At 45.9% G+C, this 26,738-nt stretch overlaps 1 protein-coding gene across 1 annotated transcript; it reads right to left on the bottom strand.

Annotated features, from left to right (window-relative positions):
• Nucleotides 1-8,749: 8,749 nt before the first annotated feature.
• Nucleotides 8,750-19,699, bottom strand: LOC143926664 (uncharacterized). The gene is made up of 5 exons (XM_077450609.1): nucleotides 19,490-19,699; nucleotides 18,150-18,190; nucleotides 17,993-18,067; nucleotides 13,950-14,148; nucleotides 8,750-9,269 (listed from the first exon to the last, which is right to left on the bottom strand). The coding sequence occupies exons 1-5, from the start codon at nucleotides 19,554-19,556 to the stop codon at nucleotides 8,860-8,862; spliced, it is 792 nt and encodes a 263-aa protein (XP_077306735.1). The 5' UTR covers nucleotides 19,557-19,699; the 3' UTR covers nucleotides 8,750-8,859.
• Between the last annotated feature and the right edge of the window lie 7,039 nt (nucleotides 19,700-26,738).

The raw sequence follows: 26,738 nt of genomic DNA, 5'->3' as shown, positions 1-26,738 counted from the left end.
TCGGGAAAGTTCTGTGCTGGCCGTGTCCCTCGGACACAGCCAGTCACAGATCGCTGTAAACGGCCAATCACAGCGGCCGTTTACAGCGCGATCGGCCTATCCAATGAGGGATGATCTCATATGTAAACATATGAGATCATCTCTCAGCGCCGCTCTCCCTCCTCACACAGACAGCGTGTGAGAAGGGAGAGATGAATGGCTGCAGCGGCCGTAAGTAAAAAAAAAAAGTGCCATCCTCCCCAGAGCCACCTGTCCCCAGTGCCACCTGTTAGTGCTATCTGTCCCCAGTGCCACCTGTTGTCAGTGCCATTTGTCCCCAGTGCCATCTGTCATCAGTGCCACATAGTGCCATCTGTCATCAGTTCCACGTATCAGTGCCATTTGTCATCAGTGCCACCTGTCAGTGTCACGTGCCATCTGTTGTCAGTGTCACGTGTCATCAATGCCACTTATCAGTGCCATCTGTCATCGGTGCCACGTATTAGTGCCATCTGTCATCAGTGCCACGTGTAATCAGTGCCACGTATAAGTGTCATCATTGCCACGTATCAGTGCCATCTGTCATCGGTGTCACATGTAATTGTCCTGGTGCTCCAGGGCCTTTAAAAGTGTAATAGGTAGTCAACAAGTTAGATGTGTAATTTATGCTCCTAGAACACCTGATGGCGCTCCCTGCATGTTGGGCCTCTCTATGTGGCCAGGCTGTGAAAAAGTCTCACACATGTGGTATTGTAATACTCAGGAGGAGTAGCAGAATTTTTTGGGGGGTGTCATTTGTGGTATACACATGCCATGTGAGAGAAATAACCTATTACAATGACAATTTTGTGGAAAAAAATAAAAAAAATAAAAAATCTTAATTTTGCAAAGAATTGTGGGAAAAAAATGACAACATAAAAAAGCTCACTATTCCTCTTACTAAATACCTTGGAATGTCTACTTTCCAAAAAGGGGTCATTTGGGGGGTATTTGTACTTTCCTGACTTGTTCGGGTCACAAGAAGCGAGATCGGCCACCAGTACATCAGATGTGATCAATTTTGTATGATTCGCACCACAGCTTGTAGACTCTCTAACTTTCACAGAGACCAAATAATATCCGCTAATTTGGGTTATTTTTTTACCAAAGACATGTAGCAGTATAAATTGTGGCCAAAATTTATGAAGAAAAATTTATAATTTGCATAATTTTGTCACAAAAACAAAGAAATATGCAGTTTTTTTTTTTTCAAAATTTTCGGTCTTTTTTCATTTATAGCGCAAAAAATAAAAACCCCAGAGGTGATCAAATACCACCAAAAGAAAGCTCTATTTGTTGGAAAAAAAAGGACAAAAATTTCATTTGGGTACAGTGTTGCATGACTGAGTAATTGTCATTCAAAGTGTGAGAGCACCGAAAGCTGAAAATTGGTCTGGGCAGGAAGGGTGTTTAAGTGCCCAGTAGGCAAGTGGTTAAAGCGATTGTATAGACAATACATACTACAATAAGGCTTACCTGTAGGTAAAAAGAATATCTCCTAAACCTGTACGGTTTATGAGATATTCCCTGCGCAATGAGCTGCTGACTTCAGCAGCGCATGCGCTCTGGGGATTTGTCGGCTGAATGTCCGGCAGACGCCGGACACTGCCGGGAACAAAACTCCCGCACGCATGCGACATCGTGGCTCCGGCCACTCACAGCGCTGGAGCCCGGATACCCGGAAGACACACTGAGGAAACGTGTCGGCTCCCTCGGCGTGGACCGAGTGACATGCCAGCGCCTCATTCTAAGGTAAGTATTTCATAATGAGCTAGTATGCGGTGCATACTAGCTCATTATGCCTTTCCCCTTACAGGTGTAAAAAAAAAAAAAAATGGCAGTGGGTTTACTCCCGCATTAATGCATTACATAACAGAATATCTTCCTAAATGCTTGCAGCTCCCTCAAATGCCAGGGCCCATAGTCTATAGGCAAGAGGCTAGCATTCAGTCCCCTCCAAAAGCCTCCGCCACAGCGACAAACTACGGTACTTAAAAATCTCTATAGGTCACGCTTTAAAAAATTCTACAGGTTGCCAGTTTGGAGTTACAGATGAGGTCTGGCACTAGAATTATTGCTCTCGCTCTAACGATCGCAGCGATACCTCACATGTGTGATTTGAACACCGTTTAAATTTGCTGGCGCAACTTACGTATGTGTGTGCTTCTGCGTGCGAGCACGGAGGGATGGGGGCGCTTTAAATTTATTAATTTTTTTCTTATTTTATTTTGTTTTTAGACTGTCCCTTTTTAATTTACGGTAATTACATTTTTTCTTTTCTGATCACTTTTATTTTCTGTAAAAACGAATGTAAACATCCCCTGTGACAGTTCTAGGCAGTGACCGGCAGGGTGGCTATAAATCTATAATTAAAAAAACAAAAAAATAAATCTGATTTTTTTTATTTAAATCAATTTTTTTTTGCTTTTTATTAAATTAATTTTAATAAAATGCTTTTGGAGTAAAAATCAATCTAAAGATAGTTTTCTATTTTTATTATTTTATTTTATTTCAGGTACTTGTATAGCGCCGTCAATTTACGCAGAGCTTTACATATACATTGTACATTTACATCAGTCCCTCCCCCAAGGAACTTACAATCTAAGGTCCCTAACTCACATTCATACATATATACTAGGACCAATTTAGACAGGATCCAATTAACCTATCAGCATGTCATTATAGTATTTAAGATACATTAATAATTTACTTTACTTAGCATGAAATGGAGCTTAGTTCTGTAACATGAGGCTGTATATTCTGCAATATTTACATTTTTGGTAAACTCATTCAATGAATCCAAGCTCTGCAAGATGAGATAACATGCATTGCATTGATGCATTCACAAATATCACAGTAACCATGAGACAAAAACAAAGTTCAGGAATATTCCTTTTATCCCATTGTTTTTCAAATCTACGTACACTGCAAACTGTATGATTGAATCGGTTCCGATATCGCTGTTTTCCTAACCTGACAGCTTCTTATTCTAAATGGGAAACCTTCGTTTTGTTTGCAAATATTAAAGATTTGAACTAACAGCAAGAATAAGTCCTTACATTTAAAGAGCACCTGTCGTTTCAGATCCATCATGACAGCGCCTGTTAGCGGGTGTCCACTCACCTGCTGGCGCCACGGCCCTCACCTTGTGTCACTGCCGCATCACCAGCCATCCCATTAAAGTGAATGGGAGTGTCAGTGAGCCAGCAGCGGGTCAGAGGAGGGGCCAACAGCGGGTCAGAGGAGGGGCCAACAGCAGGACAGAGGAGGAGCCAACAGCGGGTCAGAGGAGGAGCCAACAGCGGGTCAGAGGAGGAGCCAACAGTGGGTCAGAGGAGGAGCCAACAGCGGGTCAGAGGAGGAGCCAACAGCGGATCAGAGGAGGAGCCAACAGCGGGACAGAGGAGGAGCCAATAGCGGGACAGAGGAGGGGCCAACAGTGGGACAGAGATGACAGTTGCTCTTTAAAAATTATGATTTAAATCAAGCTTTTTTACTAGTGATTCTAATCATGATTTAAATCAAATCCACCCTGGTGACCGGTACTCTTTACGTAAGGATCTGGGGTCAGTAAGACCCCAAATAGCTCTTTTGCACTTAAAAGCATTCAAAGCGCCAGGTTTGGCTGTTTTGAATACTGTCATTTTATTTTTATTTTTATTTTTATTTGTCGCCTTTAAGTCTTCTGTAAAGCGGAAGTGATGTAATGACATCACTTCCGGGTTACTAGATCCGATGTAGTGTCATATTTTGCTCCCCATCATAGAATGTTCCGGTAGTGACGTTGCGGCCAGAAATTTAGCACTGCGCATGCGCGATGCGTTCCAAACACTTGCGCCATGCGTTCCAAATGATTTGCGACAATGCAGACCAGTGAAACCATCAGATAATGTCAGAGAAGTGAGGGGAGGTAATCCCCTCCCTGAGCCACGGTTACCCGCTCTCTCTCCGCCGCTCTCTGCTCTGTCTAAAGTTAATGTGACAATTGCCTCCCCTCACTCCCGTGACATTATCTGACGGTTTCACTGAACTACATTGTCGGAAATCCTCTGGAACGCATGGTACAAGCATTTGGAACGCATCGCGCAGGCGCAGTGCAAAATTTCTGGCCTCAACGTCACTTCCGGAGCATTCTATGATGGGGAGCAAAATATGACACTACACCGGGCCCCGATCAAAGCTGATTCCGGTTTCGTCTGGGTCTCCGGCCAGCCGGCGGATGTGCCAGCTGGTCGCTCGGGCCTTCCCGGTGGGACGGGAGAGCTGCGGGAGGACAGGACGTTGGCCATAACAGCCGAGCGGCTTTTTACTTACATCAGTTGTTATCCCAAGAAAGCTAACCTCCGGCTCTACAAAAAATTGCCGCGGGCCGGGAGATCACGTGAAATTATCATGTGCGCTGATGGGCCAGACAGGTTGCCGACCCCCCCACATTAAAATGACGGAAACATTAAAAGGTTTCAGGCTACATTCAGTGCTTACTTAAACCTCATTTACATGTAGATGAGGTTTGAGTAAGTGCTGAATTTAGTGTGAAACGCGTCGTCTTTTAATGTTCCTGTCATACCTGTGATGTCCTTTTTAATGCTTTAATAAAGATAACGAGGAGTCCAGCAATATTCTGGATTTGTTCATGTTACAGCATCGCAAGAATACACACAATAAACATACAATCAAGACAGGCGATTTATTTTTAATACCTTTTTGTTTCTTTAACTACCTGACATCTGCAATATGGCCCAACGACGGCCACAGCGCAGATGTGAATTCCTGTGTGCGCCATGATCACCGAGTCAATGAGACTCGGGTGATCACCGATCTGAGTAAGGGGCCGATCCCGATCCCTTACCATGTGATCAGCTGTCACATGATGTAAACAATGACAGCTGATCACATGATGTAAACAAAAGCTTAGTGATCTTTTTTTTTTTTTTTCTCCTCACACTTACACCCCTTTCACACCAGGGCGTTTTGCAGGCGCTATAGCGTTAGAAATAGCGCCTGCAATCCGCCCTAAAGAAGCTGCACCATTGTGTGTAGTGTGAAAGCCCCGAGGGCTTTCACACTGGAGCGGTGCGCTGGCAGGACGTCAGGAAAAAGTCCTGCCAGCAGCTTCTTTGGAGCGGTGAAGGAGCGGTGTGTTTACCGCTCCTCCACCGCTGCTCCCCATTGAAATCAATGGGGCAGCGCTGTAATACCGCCGGCAAAACGCCGCTATTGCGGCGTATTGCCGGCAGTTTTAACCCTTTCGCGGCCACTAGCAGGGGGTAAAAGCACCACGCTAGCGGCTGAAATGCGCCACAAATCCGGCGGTAAAACGCCGCTAAAAATAGCGGCGTTTTACCGCCGACGCAACAGGCGGTGTGGTGTGAAAGGAGTCTGACAGCGGAGGAGAAAAAAAAAGCCGATCGCCGGCTTATCTTAAAGGGACATCGGTCCCTAAGAGGAAGAGGCAATTATGCCTCATTTATACCGACCAACAGTGCCCACAAGTGCAACCTATCAATGCCCACCAGTGGTACCAATCAGTGCCACCTAGAAGTGCTGCCTATCGGTGCCCATCAGTGCTGCCTTATCAGTGGACATCAATGACAGACAAAATGTACCCGTTGTAAAATTTTAAAACAAAAAAAAAATTTAAATTCGGTCTTTTTCATTTATAAAAAAAATAAATCGCACAGGTGATCAAATACCACCAGAAGAAAGCTCTATTTGGGGGGGAAAAAAAATGATAAAAATTTAATTTGGGTACAGTGTTGTATGACCGCGCAATTGTCATTCAAAGTGCATTAGCGTGAAAGCTGAAAATTGGTCTGGATAGGAGGGGGAGGGGGGTTTAAGTGCCCAGTAAGCAAGTGGTTAAATGTTCCCTGGAAAAAAAAAGACCAAAATAATGCAATATTAAACACTTTATTGCAATGTTTTGTTTAGGGTTTTTTTTTTGAAAAATATAGAAATATTATAAAAATCTTTGCATAATTTCCACAAATATTAGATTTATTTGAAAATCGCTCATTACATGAATATTGTTTGCTCTCACCGGCGTGGGTTCCTTTTTCAAAAACGCGCTTTGGCCGATTTTTTTGCCTGGATAATGACCAGCATTAGGCAGCAATTTTACTTTAACACCCTCCTTGTGCAAAATAGTGCCATATAACATGTGCAACAGAGAGGGGTGAAGGGCGGCCTTGCCCCAGGGTGTTTGCTTTCTAGGGGATTGAGAACTACATCCCCAACGAGCTTGGCTGGAAGGGCCGGCTGAGACTTGTAGTTCCCCATCAGCCAGAAGGTCTGTGCTCCGATTTCTCTTTACCCTTCATCTGGTGCAGAACAGGTGAAACTAATTAGAGAGAACATCATTTTTTGTTTTTAATTAACGGAGGAAATGCAATCTCCCAGGTAAGCCCCTCCCTCCCCCCCGCCCGTACTCATACCGCATTATTGATTTTAATATAATGGGCTGTAATTTAACCGAGCTGCAGCTGCTCAGCCACCTTGTGCGAAATACAAACATCGGTCAATACTTTTTGTAGAAATAATTGGAGACGAGAAAGGCTCATTCAATGCTGATCATGGAAGGGGCGAGCCCGCTGGTGTCCGCAGCGCGCCTGCATTGTGTCTGTGACCGTCACAATTGGGATCGTCTCTAATTTCACCCCACAGATGTGCTCTGATGAGGTGGATGCAGCAACTTCCTAATACCAAAAGGTGAATCTCCCAATTATTATGCCGGTGACTCTATTTTTTTTTTTTTTTTAATGAACCCCCTTCATGCCTAAGGGTAAAACAAATATTAATGCCTAAGCACAGTTTTGCAACTTTGACACGTGTTAGTAAAACCGTACATATCGTCACAACTACTTTGTGCATTCAGGTGGATTATACCGCATTTTTATTTATTTTTTTCAAGACAAATTCGGCTTTCATTTGGTGTTTAAAGCGGAGGTCCACCCTAAAGTGGAGCTTCCGCTCATTGGAACCCTCCCCCCCTCCGGCGCCACAATTGGCACCTCTCAGGGGGGAGGGGGGTGCAGGTACCTGTACAGTACAGGTATCTGCACCCACTTCCGGCGTAGATTCTGCAGAAGGTACGCCCCTTTCCGCAGAATCTACGCCCCTTTCCGAAGGTCCCCCGCTGTCTGCTGGGAATCACACGGATCCCAGAGACAGCGGGGACCATCCTTATTGCACAGCGCGACTCGCGCATGCGCAGTAGGGAACAGGGAACTTAAGCCGCAAGGCTCCACTTCCTGATTCCCATACCCAAGATGGCGGCAGCAGCACCCGAGAGACGATCGAGAGATCGGCTTCGGGTGCCGACATCGCGGGCGCGCTGGGTGGGTAAGTGTCATTATTTTAAAAGTCAGCAGCTGCAGTATTTGTAGCTGCTGGCTTTAAAAAAAAAAAAACGGCGGACTCCCGCTTTAAGGCCTCATTCACACAAGGCGGATCCGTTTAAGCGGAGTCCGCCGGCTCAGCAGGAGATCGCTCCGTTGATCTTTGCTGAGCCAGGCGGATCCATCCCTGATCACTGAGCGGGGAGGGGCCTGTCAGAGCGCCACTGATTCCTATGGAGGGATCGGACAGCATGTCCGTTTTCATCTGCTCGGATCGGATGGCAGACGGGTGTCAGTGGACACATCTCCGCTCACTTTCTTCTCCTCATAGGAGTCAATGGATGGCCAGCTCAGATCCGCCAGAAAAATGGAAAGGCGGATCCGAGCGGGCTTGCCATGTGAAAGGGGCGTTATGTTTATGGATATCTTCAAATTTTTTTTTTTTAACATTTAGCTGTAGATTTCTTGTTACTACCATCTTCTACCACCAAAGAACCCAAAATAAATTCTCCTGCTCCTGACGATCACAGCAATACCACATGTATGTCTGTTAGTTGTTGTTTGTACCCCTTAGTACGGGCCAGAAACAATAGTGTGCACTTTTTTTGGTTCTAACGCAAATTTTATTTTATTTTTAATTTTAAAAAAAATAAAAAAATCCATCCCAAAATATACTGACCTTGATCCTTGTCCCAAACACCAACCCTCGCATTGACCTACTGTAGATCAGACCTTGATCTAGGTATTATTAGTTTCTGTATTTTTACACACGCTTTTTTTTATTTTTTTTGTCTCTCTGCAAGCAGAGAGAGAGACAGAATGTATCTTTCCTCTCCATTCACAGAGAGAGAGAAACGCAGGCGTGGTGGGATTCACAATGACTGATCACTGTGGTAGCCAATCAGAGGAAGAATGGGAGAAACTGCCCGAAAATAGGTGTGCCGAGCTTGTAGTATCATACTCAAAAAGACTTTTGGTACCAAAAGGTGCTACACCAAAGTATTGAGCAAAGGCTGTGAATACTTATGTACATGGGATTTTATTTTGTTTTTTTATTTTTAATAAAATTTGCAAATATTTCAAACAAAACTTCTTTCACGTTGTCATTATGGGATATTGTTTGTAGAATTTGGGAGGAAAATAATAAATTGAATCCATTTTGCAATAAGGCTGCAACATAACAAAATGTGGAAAAAGTGAAGCGCTGTGAATACTTTCCAGATGCTCTGTAAATTGGAAGTGGTAAAAAAAGGCAGCACTGAGATGCAACAAAATTATGATTTTAGGACAGAACATGGCTGGAAATGCAATGCTTTTTATTTTTATTTTTTATTATTTTTGCCACATAATAAACTTAAAAAAATAAAAATAAACAAACACACACAAAAAAAAAATAGAAATAAAAAAATATATTTTATTACCACTATTGAAAACAGTATTGGATAATAAAGTTTGTAGGATATTAAAAAATATAAATAAGGGAGCCCTTAGATATAGGCAAGTGTTAGCTTTCCTCATCAGAAGATGAATAACAGTCCAACCCTATAATCCCCTTGCTTCTCCCACTAGTATGCGGGTCTCCTCCCGCCGCCTCCTCCAAGTTGTTTGCAGAGTTGATGACGTTCTGGTGCGGACAACCCGACATCAAAATATCTTTGAGTTTCTTTGCCGTCTCCCCTCCGCCAGTGTTATAAGCCGATCTCCCCCAGACGTCTCTCGGCTGAGATTTGGCATTGTTGAAGACGAGAGGTGCATCCTGGACTTCCGGATCCATACAGGCCGGAGCAGGAGAAGGTGGCTGCAGTTTATTGACCCTTTCCTGTGGGGCTTCCTCCTCCGAGTCACTTCTGTGCTCCTCCTTCGCTTTCTTTGAGAGAACAGGCGTGTACAGCAATTTTCCACTATTGGTTTCATCTTAAAAATAAATATATTTGAGTCAGCCATCATTCATTTTGTGAGATGATCTAGCAATGCCACCAATCCAATCCCTCCTCCCTTTACACCTCCTATACTGCCTCTCCTCTCATTATTTGACCCCCAGTACCACCCCCTCCGCTCATTATGCCCCCCCCGGTACCGCCCCCTCCTCATTATACCCTCGGTACCACCCCCTCCTTTCATTATACCCCCCCCAGTACCGCCCTCTGCTCTCAGATATATTATGAAGCTGTACTGCACTGGTGACAGTATGTAAAAAAAAAATATTATATATATATATATATATATACACACATATACACACACACACACACACACATATATATATATATAGTTATTTAATTTTCCAAAAAATTACAACTCCAAGAAACTCGCCATGCCTCTTATTAAATAACTTGGACTTTCTACTTTCCAAAATGGGGGATATTTGTACTGTCCTGACAAGAAAAATTAGAGAGGCCGTCAGTACATCAGGATTGATCAATTTTCAGATATACACCTTACAGCCGTGGCCAAAAGTTTTGAGAATGACACAAATTAGGGTTGCGCCGATACTAGGCATTTTCTTGAGTATTGGTACTCACGAAAATGCGCCGATGCCGGACGTGAACGCCAGCTTGGGAGTGGAACGCCGCCGCCTCCTCCTCCTCCTCCCCTCCGGCCGGCTGTCTCCTCTAGCCCAGGGCCATCTTAATGCACAGGCCAACCCGGGCACTGCCTATGTGGGTGGGATCTGTAGTGCTCCAATCACAGGGCATGAAGAGGAGAGCGGGTGGGGATCGTAACAGTACAACTCCAGCACAAGTAGCAGAGGCAAGATTGTGCCACAATCTAGGGGGGGTATTGGGGATTGGTGGGCTCCCCCCCTTCCAAGCCCCCCCCACCAACCCTGCCGCAAGTCTCCCATCCCCGCATGGCACACATCTTGAGCACAGGACTAATGCTGCGTACACACGACCAGACTTATGTCCGACAGACTTTCGAAGGAGTTCTGACGGAGTTCCGGCAGAGTTCTGACGGACTTTCCGAATGAGCTGACTTGGCCACACACAATCACACCAAACTCCGACGGATTTAACGTGATGACTTACGACTCGACTCGAATAAGGAAGTTCATAGCCAGTAGCCAATAGCTGCCCTAGCGTCGGTTTTAGTCCGTCGGAATAGCATACACACGAGCGAATTTCTCGGTAGGAACTGGGTCCGGCAGAGTTCTTGTGGAAAAATTTTAAGCATGTTCCATTTCTAAAGTCTGTCAGACTTTTGCGAATCAAAAGTCCGTTGCAGCCCACACACGATCGAATAGTCTGCCGGAATCATTCCGTCAGACTTTGGATGTTGAAAAGTCCGGTCGTGTGTACGGGGCTTTAGAGCTCCTCCTACCCATCCCATTCCCCTATAGCTATGATGTGCATATAGTGTATAGCTAGCTACTGCATTTCCGTTCCCATCATAGAATGGTACAGGTCGGAATTGCAACCAGTAGCCAGCTATACACTGTGCACATTGTAGCTGTAAGGGAACTGGAGGATTTCAGCTTCAATGTGTGCTGTGCCTGTGTTCTGGCTGTGTACAATGCAGGAATGGGAAACAGAGCTCTGGCAGCAGTGACCCCTGTACTGTGCCCTCCTTGTGTTGCGTGCTCTTGCCCTCCCCCAGCTGGCACCTCTGCCCTCATGTCTCCCAATGACCCTCCCATCCACTTTCCCCCCAGCGATCACAGCCTTTTCCATCCCAAACTCCACAATCCCCATTTCACCCCACCCTCAACTACCCTGCCCTCATTTATCCCTCTACAGGGAACGAAAACGGCGATCTGAATACTTTGAAGTGTAAAGGAGGGATTTGGAGTCTTCTAGACCCCTGATCCCTCCATAAAGAGTACATGTCACCACCTATTACTGTCACAAGGGATGTTTACATTCCTTGTGACAGCAATAAAAGTGATCAAAAACATTTTTTTTTTTAAATAATAAAAAAAAAAAAAAAAATTAAATCTTTTTTTTTAAAGCGTCCCCGTCACCGCGAGCTCGCACAGCAAAGAAAACGCATACGGAAGTCGCGCCCGCATATGTAAAATCACATCACACATGTGAGGTATCGCCGCAATCGTCAGAGCGAGAGCAATAATTCTAGCACAAGACCTCCTCTGTAACTCTAACCTGGTAACCGTAAAAAATAAATAAATATGAAAGCGTCGCCTATTGAGATTTTTAGGTACCGTAGTTTGTCGTCATTCCACGAGTGCGAGCAATTATAAAGTGTGACATGTTTGGCATCTATTTACTCGGCGTAACATCATCTTTCACATTATGCAAAAAAATTGGGCTAATTTTACTGTTTCGTTTTTTTTTTTTAATTCATGAAAGTGTCCCTTTTCCCGAAAAGTTGCGTTTAAAACAACGCTGCGCAAATACCGTGCGACATTAAATATTGCAACAATCGCCGTTTTATTCTCTAGAGCAGTGATGGCGAACCTTGGCACCCCAGATGTTTTGGAACTACATTTCCCATGATGCTCCACTACACTGTAGAGTGCCTAAGCATCATGGGAAATGTAGTTCCAAAACATCTGGAGTGCCAAGGTTCGCCATCACTGCTCTAGAGTCTCTGCTAAAAAAAAATATATATAATGTTTGGGGGGTTCCAAGTAATTTTCTAGCAAAAAAATATGGATTTTAACTTGTAAACACCAAATGCCAAAAATAGGCTTAGTCATGAAAGGGATAAACTTCACAAAATTTTCAATAAAAGCCTCTGACACTTATGAAATGCTTGTAATTATACTTCAGCATACAAGAGTAACATTTTCCCAAAAGATCTAAAAACAGTGAGGCAGCGGACTTTGTGAAAATTTATATTTGTTTCATTCTCAAAACTTTTGGCCACGGCTGTAGTTTGTAGCCTCTATAACTTTCCTACAGACTAAATAATATAAACTGATTTAGGTTATTTTGACCAAAGAAATGGAGCAGAATACGTTTTGGCCTACATTTCTGAAGAACAATTATTTAATTTGCAAAATGTTATGCATCAGAAACAAAAAAAACATTTATTTTTTGCAAAATTTTTGATCTTTATTCAGCATAAAATAAAAAACCCCAGTGGTGATTAAATACCACCAAAAGAAAGCTCTATTTGTCTGAAAAAAAAATAATAATAATTTGTTTGGGTACAGTGTTGCATGACCGCGCAATTGTCATTCAAAGTGCAACATCGCTGAAACCTGAAAATTGGCCTGGGCAAGAAGGGTGTGAAAGTGCCCGGTATTGAAGCCGTTAATTAGCTCCACTTTTACATTTGGTGCATTCAATGCGAAGCAATTTAACCACTTGAGATCCGCGCAATAGTCAATTGACGGCTACAGCGCGGATCTCCTTTTCCGGGACTACGTCTATTGACGTCGTCCCGTGTACGAGCAGCCTGCGCGCCCCCTGAGGGGTGCGCGCGGCGCGCTCTGTGATCGGCGAGTCCATGAGACTCGCCTGATCACCGATCCGTGCAAGGGGTCGATCCCGACCCCTTATCACGTGATCAGCTGTCAGCCAATGACAGCTGATCATGTGATATAACGGAGCCGGTAATCGGCTATTATTCCTCCTCGCGCTGACAGCGCGAGGAGAAAAAAAAAAAGCCGATCACTGGCGGCCGTGATCGGGACATCAGTCCCGATCACGGCCAGCCCTGCTAGCGACCACCTGCCCCCTGCCAGTGCCCACCTGCCCCCTGCAGTGCCCCACTTATTAAGAGTAAGTGCCCCCCGTCAGTGCCCATAGTGCCACCCAGCAGTGCCCACAGTGCCACCCAGCACTGCCCACAATCTGCCTCAAAGGTGCTGCACCCCAGTGCCGCCCATCAGTGTCCAGCAGTGCCGCCCATCAGTGCCCAGCAGTGCCGCCCATCAGTGCCACCTATCAGTGCCCATCAGTCCCATCTATCAGTGGTACCTATCAGTGCCCATCCGTGCCATCTTATCTGTGCCCATCTTTGCCCATCAGTGCCGCCTTATCTGTGCCCATCGGTGCCGCCTTATCTGTGCCGCCTTAACTATGCCTATCAGTGCATACCAGTGCAGCCCATCAGTGCCCACCAATGCAGCCCATCAGTGCCCACCAGTGCAGCCTATCAGTGCCGCCTAATCAGCGCACTTCAATGAAGGAGAAAAATGACCCGTTTGCAAAATTTTATAACAAACTATTAAAAACAGGATTTTTTTTTTTTTGCATCTTTTTTTGTTTGTTTAGCAAAAAATAAAACTCCCAGCTGTAATTAAATACCACCAAAAGAAAGCTCTATTTGCGGAAAAAAAATGATAAAAATTTCATTTGGGTACAGTGTTGTATGCCCGCGCAATTGTCATTCAAAGTGCATCAGCGCTGAAAGCTGAAAATTGGTCTGGGACTGAGGGGGGTTTAAGTGCCCAGTAAGCAAGTGGTTAAAGTGGTGCATTTTAATGCAACACAATGTAAAAGTAACGCATTTGAGAACTACCTGAATTTAGTGTACAAGTCGCTGTCAGAACCAAAAGTGTCGCAAATGCTTCATGAATTTGGCGTAATACATTAGCAAGAGGGATTAACACCAGAAAAGTTGCGCAGCAGCTTTACTGAATTCCCCCCATTGTGTCTACATGCCCCCCCCCCGTTACCTACATACCTGTGTCTACCCATGATGGCACTTTGCCATCCGCAGTCCTCTTCCTGGTGTACCCTCGGAGTTTCCATGGGTGTTCCTTGCAGGACGGGTCTAATCTGCGCAACTTCCACAGGTAACTCTGATACTCTTTCTTTAGGGCCTCGATCTTTCCCTCAAATTCTCCAATCTTTCTTTCTGAATAGTGGCTCAGCTGAGATTGCTGTAAATGGATGGGAGAGTTGGTCAAAAAAGGCCTGAGCAGTGAAATGAAAACACATTTATTAATAGTAACCCATCATAAGATCATTACAGGTGAAAAACAGAATTACCTCTTTCCACAAAAAAAAAAAAACCACAGGAGTTAGGTACCTGGTAACTCCTTTTCTAGGAAGTCTTCCAGGGCAGCATCTGAGAGGTAGGAGAAGCCCATCTCTCAGATGCTGCCCTGGAAGATGACTTGAGAAAACAAACATGGCACCCATCCAATGACTGGTCACATGACCAATGTTATGAGGCACTGACACCATCGATGGGGTACTGTTCCTTCTACTGACCCCAGTGATGGGGTACCATGCCTTCTACTGACACCAACTATGGGGCAGTGAGAGAAATACCACCGCTCCAGGCAGGTCCACAAAACAAAGAGCAGCTACTCCAGAAGCGAAGAGACCCAGGTGCAGGCAACGGCAAGTAATCAATGTGGATAATTAGAAGACTCTGGAGAGCCGCACTCCAAAACAAATTCAATGCCTTTTATTTATAAAACAGGATCACACCAAATGAATCACAGCAAAGCAACAACAGCTAACGCATTTCACACCACCAAAAGTGCTTATTCATAGCTTATTGGCTGTGATTGACAGCAGGAGGAGCCAATGGCTCCCGCTGCCGTCTCTTTGCTACACACAGGTCTTAATGCATTAAGATAAAAAAAACATTTTGCCTTTACAACTCCTTTAACCGCTTCCGGACTGCCGAGCGACGATATACGTCTTCATTTTGAAGAGGAATATTGTTGTTATGGCAGCAGTTAGCGCATGTTTGCGTGAATTTTCTAATAAAGTTTACCATTTTTTCATTTATTATATTCTTGAGCTTTCTTGTCCCGATGTGAGCATTCGTGAGTCCGCTATGGTCTCGTATTCTCCCTCATTGTTAGCTGCCATGACCCCTGTCTCCTCTTCTTCAGCGGGTGGTCCGATTTCCGATAAAAGTGGTCTCTGCGGCGGATTCGCCGCAAGATCACTTTTATCGGCGGCGGGAGAGGGCCCCCCCGCCACTCTCTGCCGCTTACCGGAGCCGTAGGTAGCGATCGGGTTCTTCTCCCTATTATGAGTGAGGGGGAAGACGGCCCTCACCCGTCTCCATATCATTGTAGGGCGGAAGCGACGTCAAAACATCACTTCCGCCCATAACTCTTAAAGGGCCATTTTTTTATTTTATTTTTTCAAATGACTTTTTTTTATTATTGCATTTTAGTGTAAATATGAGATGTGAGGTCTTTTTGACCCCCAGATCTCATATTTAAGGAGGACCTGTCATACTTTTTTTCTATTACAAGGGATTTTTACATTCCTTGTAATAAAAAAAAAAAAAAAAAAAAGTTACTTTTATTCCTAAGAACCTTGTATATATAAGAAATTGAAAACTTTTTTTTTTTTTAAATGCGCCCCCTCCAGCGCAGAAGCGAACGCATATACGCGAGTAGCGCCCGCATATGAAGACGGTGTTCAAACCACACAAGTGCGGCATCGCCCCGATCGGTAGAGCAATAATTCTAGCCCTGGACCTCCTCTTTAGCGCAAAACATGCAACCTGTAGAATTTTTTTTAAACGTGGCCTATGGAGATTTTTAAGGGTAAAAGTTTGTCGCCATTCCACAAGCGGGCGTAATTTTGATGCGCGACATGTTCGGTGTCAATTTATTCGGCGTAACATTATCTTTCACAATATAAAAAAAAAATTGGGTTAATTTTACTGTTGCCTTATTTTTTTTTTTTTTAAGTGTTTTTTTTCCAAAAAAAGTGTGCTTGTAATACCGCTGCACAAATACAGTGTGACAAAGTATTGCAATGAGCACCATTTTAATCTCTAGGGCAGGGATATGCAATTAGCGGACCTCCAGCTGTTGCAGAACTACAAGTCCCATGAGGCATAGCAAGACTGAGAGCCACAAGCCTGACACCCAGAGGCAGAGGCATGATGGGAATTGTAGTTTTGCAACAGCTGGAGGTCCGCTAATTGCAGATCCCTGTTCTAGGGTGTTAGGAAAAAAAAAAAAATAATAATAATGTTTAGGGATTTTGAAGTTAGAAGCCGATTGGCTCCAAAGCAAAGCTGCACCATATTTTTCACTCTCCAACCCTTAGTTCTATGTCAGGGATCTGCAATTAGCGGACCTCCAGATGTTGCTAAAGAGGTGGCCTGTGGGCGTGCGCATGCCAGCGGCAAGCTCCGTGAGTCGGGCTGCGGGTCCCGCGGACTCGATCGCCGCAAGGATACCCGCGATCGTCTCATGGGGGAGGAAGAACGGGGAGATGCTAATGTAAACAAGCTTCGCCCTGTTCTGCCTAGTGACAGTGTCACTGATCTCTGCTCCCTGTGATCGGGAGCAGAGATCAGTGATGTGTCACATGTAGCCACACCCCCCACAGTTAGAAACACTCCCTAGGACACACTTAATCCCTACACTGCCAGTGTCATTTACACAGGCATTTGTATAGCACCGATTGCTGTATAAATGGCAATGGTCCTAAAAATGTGTCAAAAATGTCCGATGTGTCCGTCATAATGTCGCAGTCACGATAAAAAAAAAAAAATAAAAAAAAAATATAAAATCGCTGATCGCCGCCATTACTAGTTAAAAAAAAAAAAATTATAAAAATGCTATTTTGTAAATGCTATAACTTTTGCGCAAACCAATCAATAAGCGCTTTTTTTTTTTTACCAAAAATATGTAGAAGCATACGTATTGGCCTAAATTGAGGGGGAAAAAAAACTTTTTTTATACATTTTTGGAGGATATTTATTATAGCAAAATGTAAAAAATAATGTGTTTTTTTTTGTAAATTGACGCTTTTTTTTGTTTATAGCGCAAAAAATAAAAACCGCAGAGGTGATCAAATACCACTAAAAAAAAGCTCTATTTGTGGGGGGAAAAGGACATCAATTTTGTTTGGGAGCCATGTCGCACGACCGCGCAATTGTCAGTTAAAGCGACGCAGTGCCCGAATCGCAAAAAAGTGCTCTGGTCTTTGGCCAGCCAAATGGTCCGGGGCTTAAGTGGTTAAAAGTCAGGAGCTACACTTTTTGTACCTGTTGGCTTTTAATAAAAAACACAAAATTGACTGGAGCGGAGCTTCTCTTTAATATAATAATACATAAGCTTTGAGAAAAAAAACGAATAAATAAGTTGACTTTCACCCATTCATCACAAAGCGGGTGGATTTAGTAATAGATTGGTTTTGTTGGGATGGTTATTTGATGCAATTCCTAGTCTTACCAGTAGGTGTCAGCACTTCTACGTTAGTCCAAAATTTTCAAAGAGGATGGAAAGTATTCTTGGGGGGACAGCGAGGAAGAAATATTATATATGTGAACGACGAGCGCAGAGAGTCCGGGAATAATTGTTACACCCGAGTAAAATCTACTGCACCACATTCACTCTTCATTGCATGTCCATCCTTCTATGGCCAGCTTTATACCACCCTGATAGTAGAACTATAGACAAAACTTTTATTTTTTTCATTTTGGCTAGAGTAAGGGAGGGTTAGAACCCCTGTCAGTTTTATATTCTTCTTCCTCCATCTGTGTCCCATCGGGGAAATCTCCCTTCACTTTCTGTCCCATAGCCAAACATGAAGTGAGAGGAAATCCCTCCAAAGTGAGGTTGTTACCAGAACTCTGGTGTCCCCATTGGAAGATTTCTCCTCTATTCTTATTGTGGTGACAACCCAAAATTCTATTTATTATTTCCATCTCACTTTGAGGCCGCAGTTTTATGATTTAAATATAAAGGTCTCTCCTCTACAGATTTGGTGTAGCGCTGCTCAGCACCGTCTTACCTCTAAATAATATTCTATCTCATTTTTGATGCTGGGGATCCATTTCTTCACATCTGTGGCTGTGTGCAGCGCCCCCTGCAGGAAACATGGAGGGGAGACTAGTAAAAGGGGACAGTGGCAAAGGTCATCTATAGGACAGCTCTGTTCCGGGGCTCACCAGTTTGGGGCGATTGCTGCCGATGTCCTTCACACGTCCCTCTAATAGAGAAAACAAAGGTGGAGGTCAGTCCACCGAAAACCGACATTTCAGGGGAGGGGAGGAGTCTGCCGATCTCTTCCCAACGCCAACACTGACATCCCACCAATGGAGTTCTCCGATCTAGACGGGAGTCTCACTTTTCCCCGTACTGCCCCCTCCTCTCATTATACCCTCCTGTACCCCCCTCCCATTATACCCTCCTGTACCCCCCTCCTTCCTCTCATTATACCCTCCTGTACCCCCTCCCTCCTCTCATTATACCCTCCTCTACCCCCCTCCCTCCTTCTCTCATTATACCCTCCTGTACCCCCCTCCCTCCTTCTCTCATTATACCCTCTGTACTCCCCCCTCCTCTCATTATACCCTCCTGTACCCCCCTCCCATTATACCCTCCTGTACCCCCTTCCCTCCTCTCATTATACCCTCCTGTAGCCCCCTCCCTCCTCTCATTATACCCTCCTGTACCCCCTCCCTCCTCTCATTATACCCTCCTGTACCCCCCCTCCCTCCTCTCATTATACCCTCCTGTACCCCCCCTCCCTCCTCTCATTATACCCTCCTGTACCCCCCCTCCCTCCTCTCATTATACCCTCCTGTACCCCCCTCCCTCCTTCTCTCATTATACCCTCCTGTACCCCCCTCCCTCCTCTCATTATACCCTCCTGTACCCCCCTCCCTCCTCTCATTATACCCTCCTGTACCCCCCCTCCCTCCTCGCATTATACCCTCCTGTACCCCCCTCCCTCCTCTCATTATACCCTCCTGTACCCCCCTCCCTCCTCTCATTATACCCTCCTGTACCCCCCTCCCTCCTTCTCTCATTATACCCCCCTCCCTCCTTCTCTCATTATACCCTCCTGTACCCCCCTCCCTCCTCCTCCTCTCATACCCTCCTGTACCCCCCTCCCTCCTTCTCTCATTATACCCTCCTGTACCCCCCTCCCCCCTTCTCTCATTATACCCCCCTGTACTCCCCTCCCCCTCCTCTCATTATACCCCCTGTACTCTCCCCCTCCTCTCATTATACCCCGTACCCCCTCCTCTCATGATACCCCCTCCCTTCTCTCATACCCCCGTACTCCCCCCCTCCTCTCATTATACCCCCCTGTACCCCCCCTCTCATTATACCCCATGTACTCCCCTCCCCTCATTATACCCCCCTGTACTCCCCTCCTCATATTATACCCCCCCTCTCATTATACTCCCCTCCCCCCATTATACCCCCTGTACTCCCCTACCCCTCCTCTCATTATACCCCCCTGTACTCCCCTCTCCTCCTCTCATTATTCCCCCCTCACCTTCCCTCTCTCTCTGCAGCCACACTCGGTTCAGTCTCCCCAGCTGCTTCTCCTCATTCCTGGCCATGTTGTTTACTTCCTGGTCCCGGGAGATGACGTCACGTCCACGTGCCTCCGATAGGCGGAACTCACCAACCTAGAACTCCTAAACCAATCAGAACGCCGCTTCAGGGGCGGGGCTGTATATATTCAGCGTTCGGCTCCCACCTATCACAAGAGCGGATCGGCCTGTCAGGTTGTGTGCCTGTCTGAGCGGGATCTGCTCTGCCCGATGGAGGAACTACAAGTCTCAGCATGCCCCCACCCCCCCATTCTCCTCTTCTCTCCACCACAATATGTGACCTTCTCTTCCTCAGAGTAATGGGGTTTTTGAGCCTTGGGGGGCCGGGATCAGTTACTTCTCCCCCCCCCCCCATGTGATGGGCCGAGCTCTGGACTGTCCCTGATTTGGAGCGATGTCCCTCTGTCCCTCTGTCCCTCTTTCCTCCTCATTTGTCCCTCATTTTGGTCTCATCCATATAGTTGTATATAAAATGCAATTTTTATCTTTCAAAAGGTGTTTCCCAGCGCTAAACCTTTCATCCAATTTCTAAATTGCTGCATTTGTAAATTTCAAGAGCCAATATAAAGTAATAGGAGGGGTAAAAAAAAAGCACTTGGATTTAATAAACCTTTTTTTCTGGTTAATTCTCCTTTAAGGGGGCGTGACAGGGGGCGTGTCCTATGCCTACATACATTTGCTGGTAGGTGTCCCTCATTCCCATCTCAAAATGTTGGGCGGTACGGATGGTTGTGGCCCGGCTATTGGCTTCCAGTAACCGTGGTCAGTAACCTTTTCCCCACAGGTGATGGGGTGCCGGCCCAATGATTGCCCCCAGGGGCCAGAGTCAATACCCCCCCCCCCCCCCCAATGTGAGATGGGACTCCTGCTCAGCAACCAGGGTCAATAACCTTCTCCCTTTGTGTGATAGGGTTCCGGCCCATTGATTGGACCCCATGTGACAAGGTTCTGGCCCAAAAATTGTCCCCCAGGGGTTGGGTTCAATAACCTTCTCTCCAATGTGAAGGGATACCAGCCTATCGATTGACCCCCTATGGTTGGGGTTAATCTCCCCCCCCCCCATTTGATCGTGTTCCCAACCCCAGGGCCAATAACTTCTCCCCCCATGTGATGGGTTCTGGCCTGGCTATTGGCGTCCAGGAGCCAAGGTCAGTAACCTTCCTTTCACATGCGATGGGGTACCGGCCCAATGATTGCCTCCCAGGGACTGGGGTTACTATCCTTCTCTCCCATGTGACAGTGTTCCAGCCTAGTGATTGACCCACGGAACCAGAGCTTCATAACCTTCTCCCAAGTGACAAGGTTCCTGGCTGTTGATTGGCCCCAGGGGCCAGGGTCAATAGCCTCCCCCCCCTTCGTGTGACAGGATTCTTTTCCATTCATGACCCCCCCCCCTAGGGTGATGAGGCTCCTGCTCAGAAATTGGCCCCCAGGGGTCAGGGTCAATGACTTTTCTCCCTTTGTGTGACAGGGTTTCAGCCCATTAATTGGACCCCCGGGGCCAGGTTAATAACCTTTGCCCCCTATGTGACAAGGTTCTGGCCTAAAAATTGGATCCCAGGGGCTGGGGTTAATATCCTTCTCCCCCCATGTGACAGTGTTCCAGCCTAGTGATTGGCCCACGGGCCCGGAGGTTCGTAACTTTCACCTAAGTGACGAGGTTACTGTCTGTCGATTGCCCCCAGGGGCCAGGGCCAATAAGCTCTCCCACCATGTGATGGGTTCTGGCCCGGCTATTGGCATCCAGGAGCCAGGGTCAGTAACCTTCCTTTCACATGCGATGGGGTACCGGCCCAATGATTGGCTCCCAGGAACTGGGGTTACTATCCTTCTCTCCCATGTGGCAGTGTTCCAGCCTAGTGATTGGCCCACGGGCCCGGAGGTTCGTAACTTTCACCTAAGTGACGAGGTTACTGTCTGTTGATTGGCCCCAGGGACCAGGGTCAATGACCCCCCCCCCCCATGTGACAGGGTTCCTGTCCATTGATGACCTCCCCTCCAGGGTGATGAGGCTCCTGCTCAGCAATTCGCCCCCCAGGGGTCAGGGTCACTGACTTTTCTCCCTTTGTTGTTGAAGGGTTTCAGCCCATTGATTGGACCCCCGGGGCCAGGTTAATAACCTTTGCACCCTATGTGACAAGGAAACCAAATTTAGAAGAGAGGAGACAAATCAAGACACCACATCCCTGAATATATTAAAAAGGAAAAAAGGGGACTGGAGGTCACATGCCTCCGGACTTTAAAGATGTCTATATCAATAAGATAATGGTACCAAATTCATATGTTAAAAATTTTATTATTACAAAATTGAATGAAAAAACATGTAGAAAAACAATTTACAAATTACATAAAAACAAACTTAGAATAATAAATATACTAATTCGCTGCAGACAGATATGTTTATACACAGTTGCTACCACTCTCTCAACATGTTTCGCTCTACAGAGCTTCCTCAGGAGATAATGTACGTGGAGATTGTTAAACAATGAAAAAAAGAATATATATAATAGACAAGGTTCTGGCCCAAAAATTGGACCCCAGGGGCTGGGGTTAATATCCCCCCCCCCCCCCCATGTGACAGTGGTCCAGCCTAGTGATTGGCCCACGGGCAGGAGGTTCATAACTTTCACCTAAGTGACGAGGTTCCTGTCTGTCGATTGCCCCCAGGGGCCAGGGCCAATAACCCCCCCTCCCAGTGTGACAGGGCTCCTGCTCAGAAATTGGCCCCCCAGGGGCCAGGGTCAATGACCTCCCCTTGTGTAACAGGGTTGATAACTCATCGGTTGTTAAGGACGCGGCAGCCGGCTTCCAGGCCCCGTTCCTTAACAACCAGCTTTTACTTGCCCCAATCATGGCGCAGAATGGACTGTGCGGGGTGGCTGTGCCAGTTTCATTCTGGGACACTGTATTGTCCTGGAATGAAGGTGCCCGGGACAGACTTGCAAAATGCAGGACTGTCCCAGGCAATCCGGGACACGTGGTCACCCTATAGCAAGGCCCTATTAAGAAGTGGGGAAAGTTTGATAAGGTCAGGGGTCAGTAGTAACACAGAGTGACTGTAAACATGAGTTATTATTTTAAAAGGGTTTAAAACAGAAGTATGTCGTTGTAAATTTTATTTTGGCTCTGTACTCCCCCTGGGTGGATTGTATAGATATGGGTGTTTCTGTAGATTATTGTGACTGTGTGTCTTTTTGGAACCCCCAGCGAAGGGGAATTGTTTAATCCGCAAAACGCGTTGTATTCTTGATTATATATTTGCTATTTGTGGATTCATAAAACACACGATTGGACTCCCTTCATGTGCGTTTGGTGCTCCTTCCAGTACAAATACACACTGCCTGAGCAAAGGAGGAGCCCAGGACTTTGGTGGGGTCAGGAGCTGGCAGCATGGTGGATTTGCCATCTACTGGTCATCTATGATTGAGGGGTACCGACCTCTGGGATACAGCCAGCTCAGGATGGGTGTAACACCATTTAGGAAAAAGGTAAGGATTGGAAAGCTAAAAAATTACTGCTATGCTCTACTATAGGATAGACCAGGGGTCTCCAAACCTTCTAAACAAGGGGCCAGTTTGTTGTCCTTCTGGGGGGCCGGACTGTGGCCAGCTGCAGTGTTTTTTTTTTCTGGCATCAGTGTATGTAAACACCGCCACATTTGGTATTAGGGGCAAGATGGGTGCTCCATCATTGGTATCATTGGGAGTAATTGTACTCCATCGTTGGTATCATTGGGAGGAATTGTGCTCCATCATTGGTATCATTGGAAGGAATTGTGCCCCATCCTTGGTATCATGGTATCATTGAGAGGGATTGCGCTCCATCATTGGGAGGAATTGTGCCCCATCATTTGTATCATTGGGAGGAATTGTGCCCCCCTCATTGGTATCATTGGGAGGAATTGTGCCCCATCGTTGGTATCATTGGGAAGAATTGTGCCTCATAGTTGGTATCATTGGGAGGAATTGTGCTCCCTCATTGGTGTCATTGGGAGGAATTGTGTGCCATTGTTGGTATCATTGGGAGGAATTTTGCCCCCCTCAATTGGTATCATTGGGAGGAATTTTGCCCAATTGTTGGTATCATTGGGATGAATTGCGCTCCATCATTGGTATCATTAGCAGGAATTGTGCTCCATCATTGGGAGAAATTGTGCCCCATCGTTGGTATCATTGGGAGGAATTGTGCCCCATCATTGGTATCATTGGGAGGAATTGTGCCCCATCATTGGTATCATTGGGAGGAATTATGCCCCCCTCATTGGTATCATTGGGAGGAATTGTGCTCCCCTCATTGGTATCATTGGGAGGAATTGTGCTCCATCATTGGGAGAAATTGTGCCCCATTGTTGGTATCATTGGGAGGAATTGTGCCCATCACTGGTATCATTGGGAGGAATTGTGCTCCATCATTGGTATCATTAGCAGGAATTGTGCTCCATCATTGGGAGAAATTGTGCCCCATTGTTGGTATCATTGGGAGGAATTGTGCTCATCACTGGTATCATTGGGAGGAATTGTGCTCCATCGTTGGTATCATTGGGAGGAATTGTGCTCCATCATTGGTATCAGTTACCAGAATAGTGTCTCATATCAGTGAGAGGAATAGTGCTCCAAGGGCCCGATGAAAGCAAGCAAAGGGCCGCAGTTTGGAGACCACTGGGATAGACTATCAGCCCTACTGATGTGTTATTGGCAACAACTCCTGGAATGAGGTATTTCTTGCACTTTATAGCAATCTCGTCCCTAGAGAATTGTCACTCTCTGGGTTAGCAGTGTGCCATGGGCCTTAGTGTTGCATATTTCCAAGAGCTTTGCCAAAAAGATCCATGAAAATCGGTATTTACCATGAAGAAGAGTCACAAACTCACAACTCTTTATGAATACACCAAGTACTTGTCAAAACCCAATATACTATATACCACTCACTGTGCACATCTCATGTTTTTCTAAAGCCCTATAAACTAAGGAGCCCAGCCAAGTGCCAACGTGAGGCCAGGCTGGTATTTGGAAAGCATTTGTGTCGTTGCCAGATAATCGTATCACGGGACGGGTGCGGTTTGTAGCCTTGGGATTCTCACCCGTATTGTTTCAGCAGATAATCCCTATAAAAACACTCTAAACTGTGTGCACAACACTTGGGTTACCTACAGTATACATTCCTTAAAGAGAACCTGTCACCAATAAACTGACTATATTTTAGACTAGATTGGTATTTCAGACAAGGCAGCCTTTCCATTTGCTTGGATCCTCTGTTCAGCTTAAAGCGGAGTTCCACCCAAAAATGGAACTTCCGCTTTAAGGGAAGGTGACCCCCTTTTTCTGGGGGGGGGGGGGGCAGAAACACTCTTTTTAGAGGGTTCCAGCTCCCACTTCCTCCCAGGGCACCGGAAGGGAGATCACCTCTCCCCCCTCCCGCTCGGGAATCATCTGGGACACGTCACAGGTCCCAGATGATCACCCGGCCAATCACAGCGTGCCACATGGCTCGCGCATGCGCAGTGTGTGCCACAGCCGGGCGCCCGCAGTGACAATGCCGGCGCTGCAGAGAGGAGGGGGGCTTTGTTTGCTGGACCCAGGGACAGGTAAGTGTGCGATTATTAAAAGTCAGCAGCTGCAGTATTTGTAGCTGCTGACTTAAAAAAAAAAAATAATTTTAAGCGGAACTCCGCTTTAAGTTTCTAGAAAAAGGAATTCTCTAGAAAAGGACAGGAAGCTGCAAACCCATAAATCACTTATAATAACGAATAGGATTGGAAAGGTATACAACATAAAACAATCCTATCAGGATGGTATAAAGTATATCCCATTGGGGCTGCATTCACACCTGAGCGTCGCATTTTTGAGAGGTTTCTTTTTTTAATTTTTGTACGTTTTTCAGCTTTTCGTACACTTCTGTTCATTAATTGTTCATATTAATCTATTTTTTTACTTTTTTTGTAAAGGGTTAAGGGTTAATGTATTTTATTTTTCATTTATTTACTTATCAGTATTTATTTTTTCTAGATTGGGGGTTAGGGTTAGGGCTGGGTTTTATGATTAGGGTTAGGATTTAGGGGTTATTATTAGGGTTTAGTATTAGAGTTGGGGTTATGGTTAGGGATTGAAGTGGTTGTAAAGGCAGAAGTTTTTTTTTAAATCTTAATGCATTCTATGTATTAGGATAAAAAAAAAACTTCTGTGTGTAGGAGCCCTCCCCTAATACTTACCTGAGCCCCATCTCTATCCAGCGATGTGCATGAGTGCCCCAGTCATCCAGGAACTCTCCCTCCTGATTGGCTGAGACACAACACCGCCATTGACTGCCGCTGCTGTCAATTAAAGTCAGCGAGCCAATCAGGAGAGAGACGGGGGCGGAGCTGAACCGCGGCTCCGTGTCTGAATGGGTACACGCAGCTGTGGCTCAACTCGGGTGCCCCCATTGCAAGCTGCTTGCTGTGGGGGCACTCAACAGGAGGGAGGAGCCCCTGTGGTAGACCCCGAGAAGAGGAGGACCCAAAACCATTGCACAGAGCAGACAAGTATAACATGTTTGTTATTTAACCGGTTCCCAACCAGCGCACTCCGATGTACGTCGGCAGAATGGCACGGGCAGATAAATGGGTGTACCTGTACGTCCCTTTAAATTTGCCACCTTGCCAGCGGCGCGCTCGCGTGCTGGTCAGGACCCCCGTGAGTCCGGTCGCGGGTCCCGCGGACTCGATCGCCGTGGGCATACCCGTGATCATCTCACGGGGCGGCTGAACGAGGAAATGCCGTTGTAAACAGCATCTCCCCGTTCTGCCTAGCAACTAGTGACGCTGATCTCTGCTCCATGTGATTGGAGAAGAGATCAGTGTTCACTAAATTAAAGCCCAGCCCCCAACAGTTAGTAACACACCCCTAGGAACACTTAACCCCTTCACTGCCACCCACTGGTTAACCCCTTCACTGCCAGTGTCATTTACACAGGAATCACTGCATTTGTATAGCACTGATTGCTGTATAAATGATCATGGTCCCAAAAATGTGTCAAAAATGTCTGATGTGTCCGCCACAATGTTGCAGTCACAATACAAATCGCAGATCACCGGCATTACTAGTAAAAAAAAATTATTAATAAAAATGCCATAAAACTATCCCCTATTTTGTAAACGCTATAACTTTTGCGCAAACCAATCAATAATCGCTTATTGCGATTTTTTTTACC

Source organism: Lithobates pipiens, unplaced genomic scaffold, assembly GCF_037356315.1.
Source record: "Lithobates pipiens isolate NorthernLeopardFrog02 unplaced genomic scaffold, aLitPip1_a1.2 Scaffold_23, whole genome shotgun sequence".
Classification (NCBI taxonomy): Eukaryota; Metazoa; Chordata; class Amphibia; order Anura; family Ranidae; genus Lithobates; species Lithobates pipiens.
Note: the sequence above shows the minus strand (reverse complement) of the source record. Positions and strands in the feature narration are given on the sequence as shown.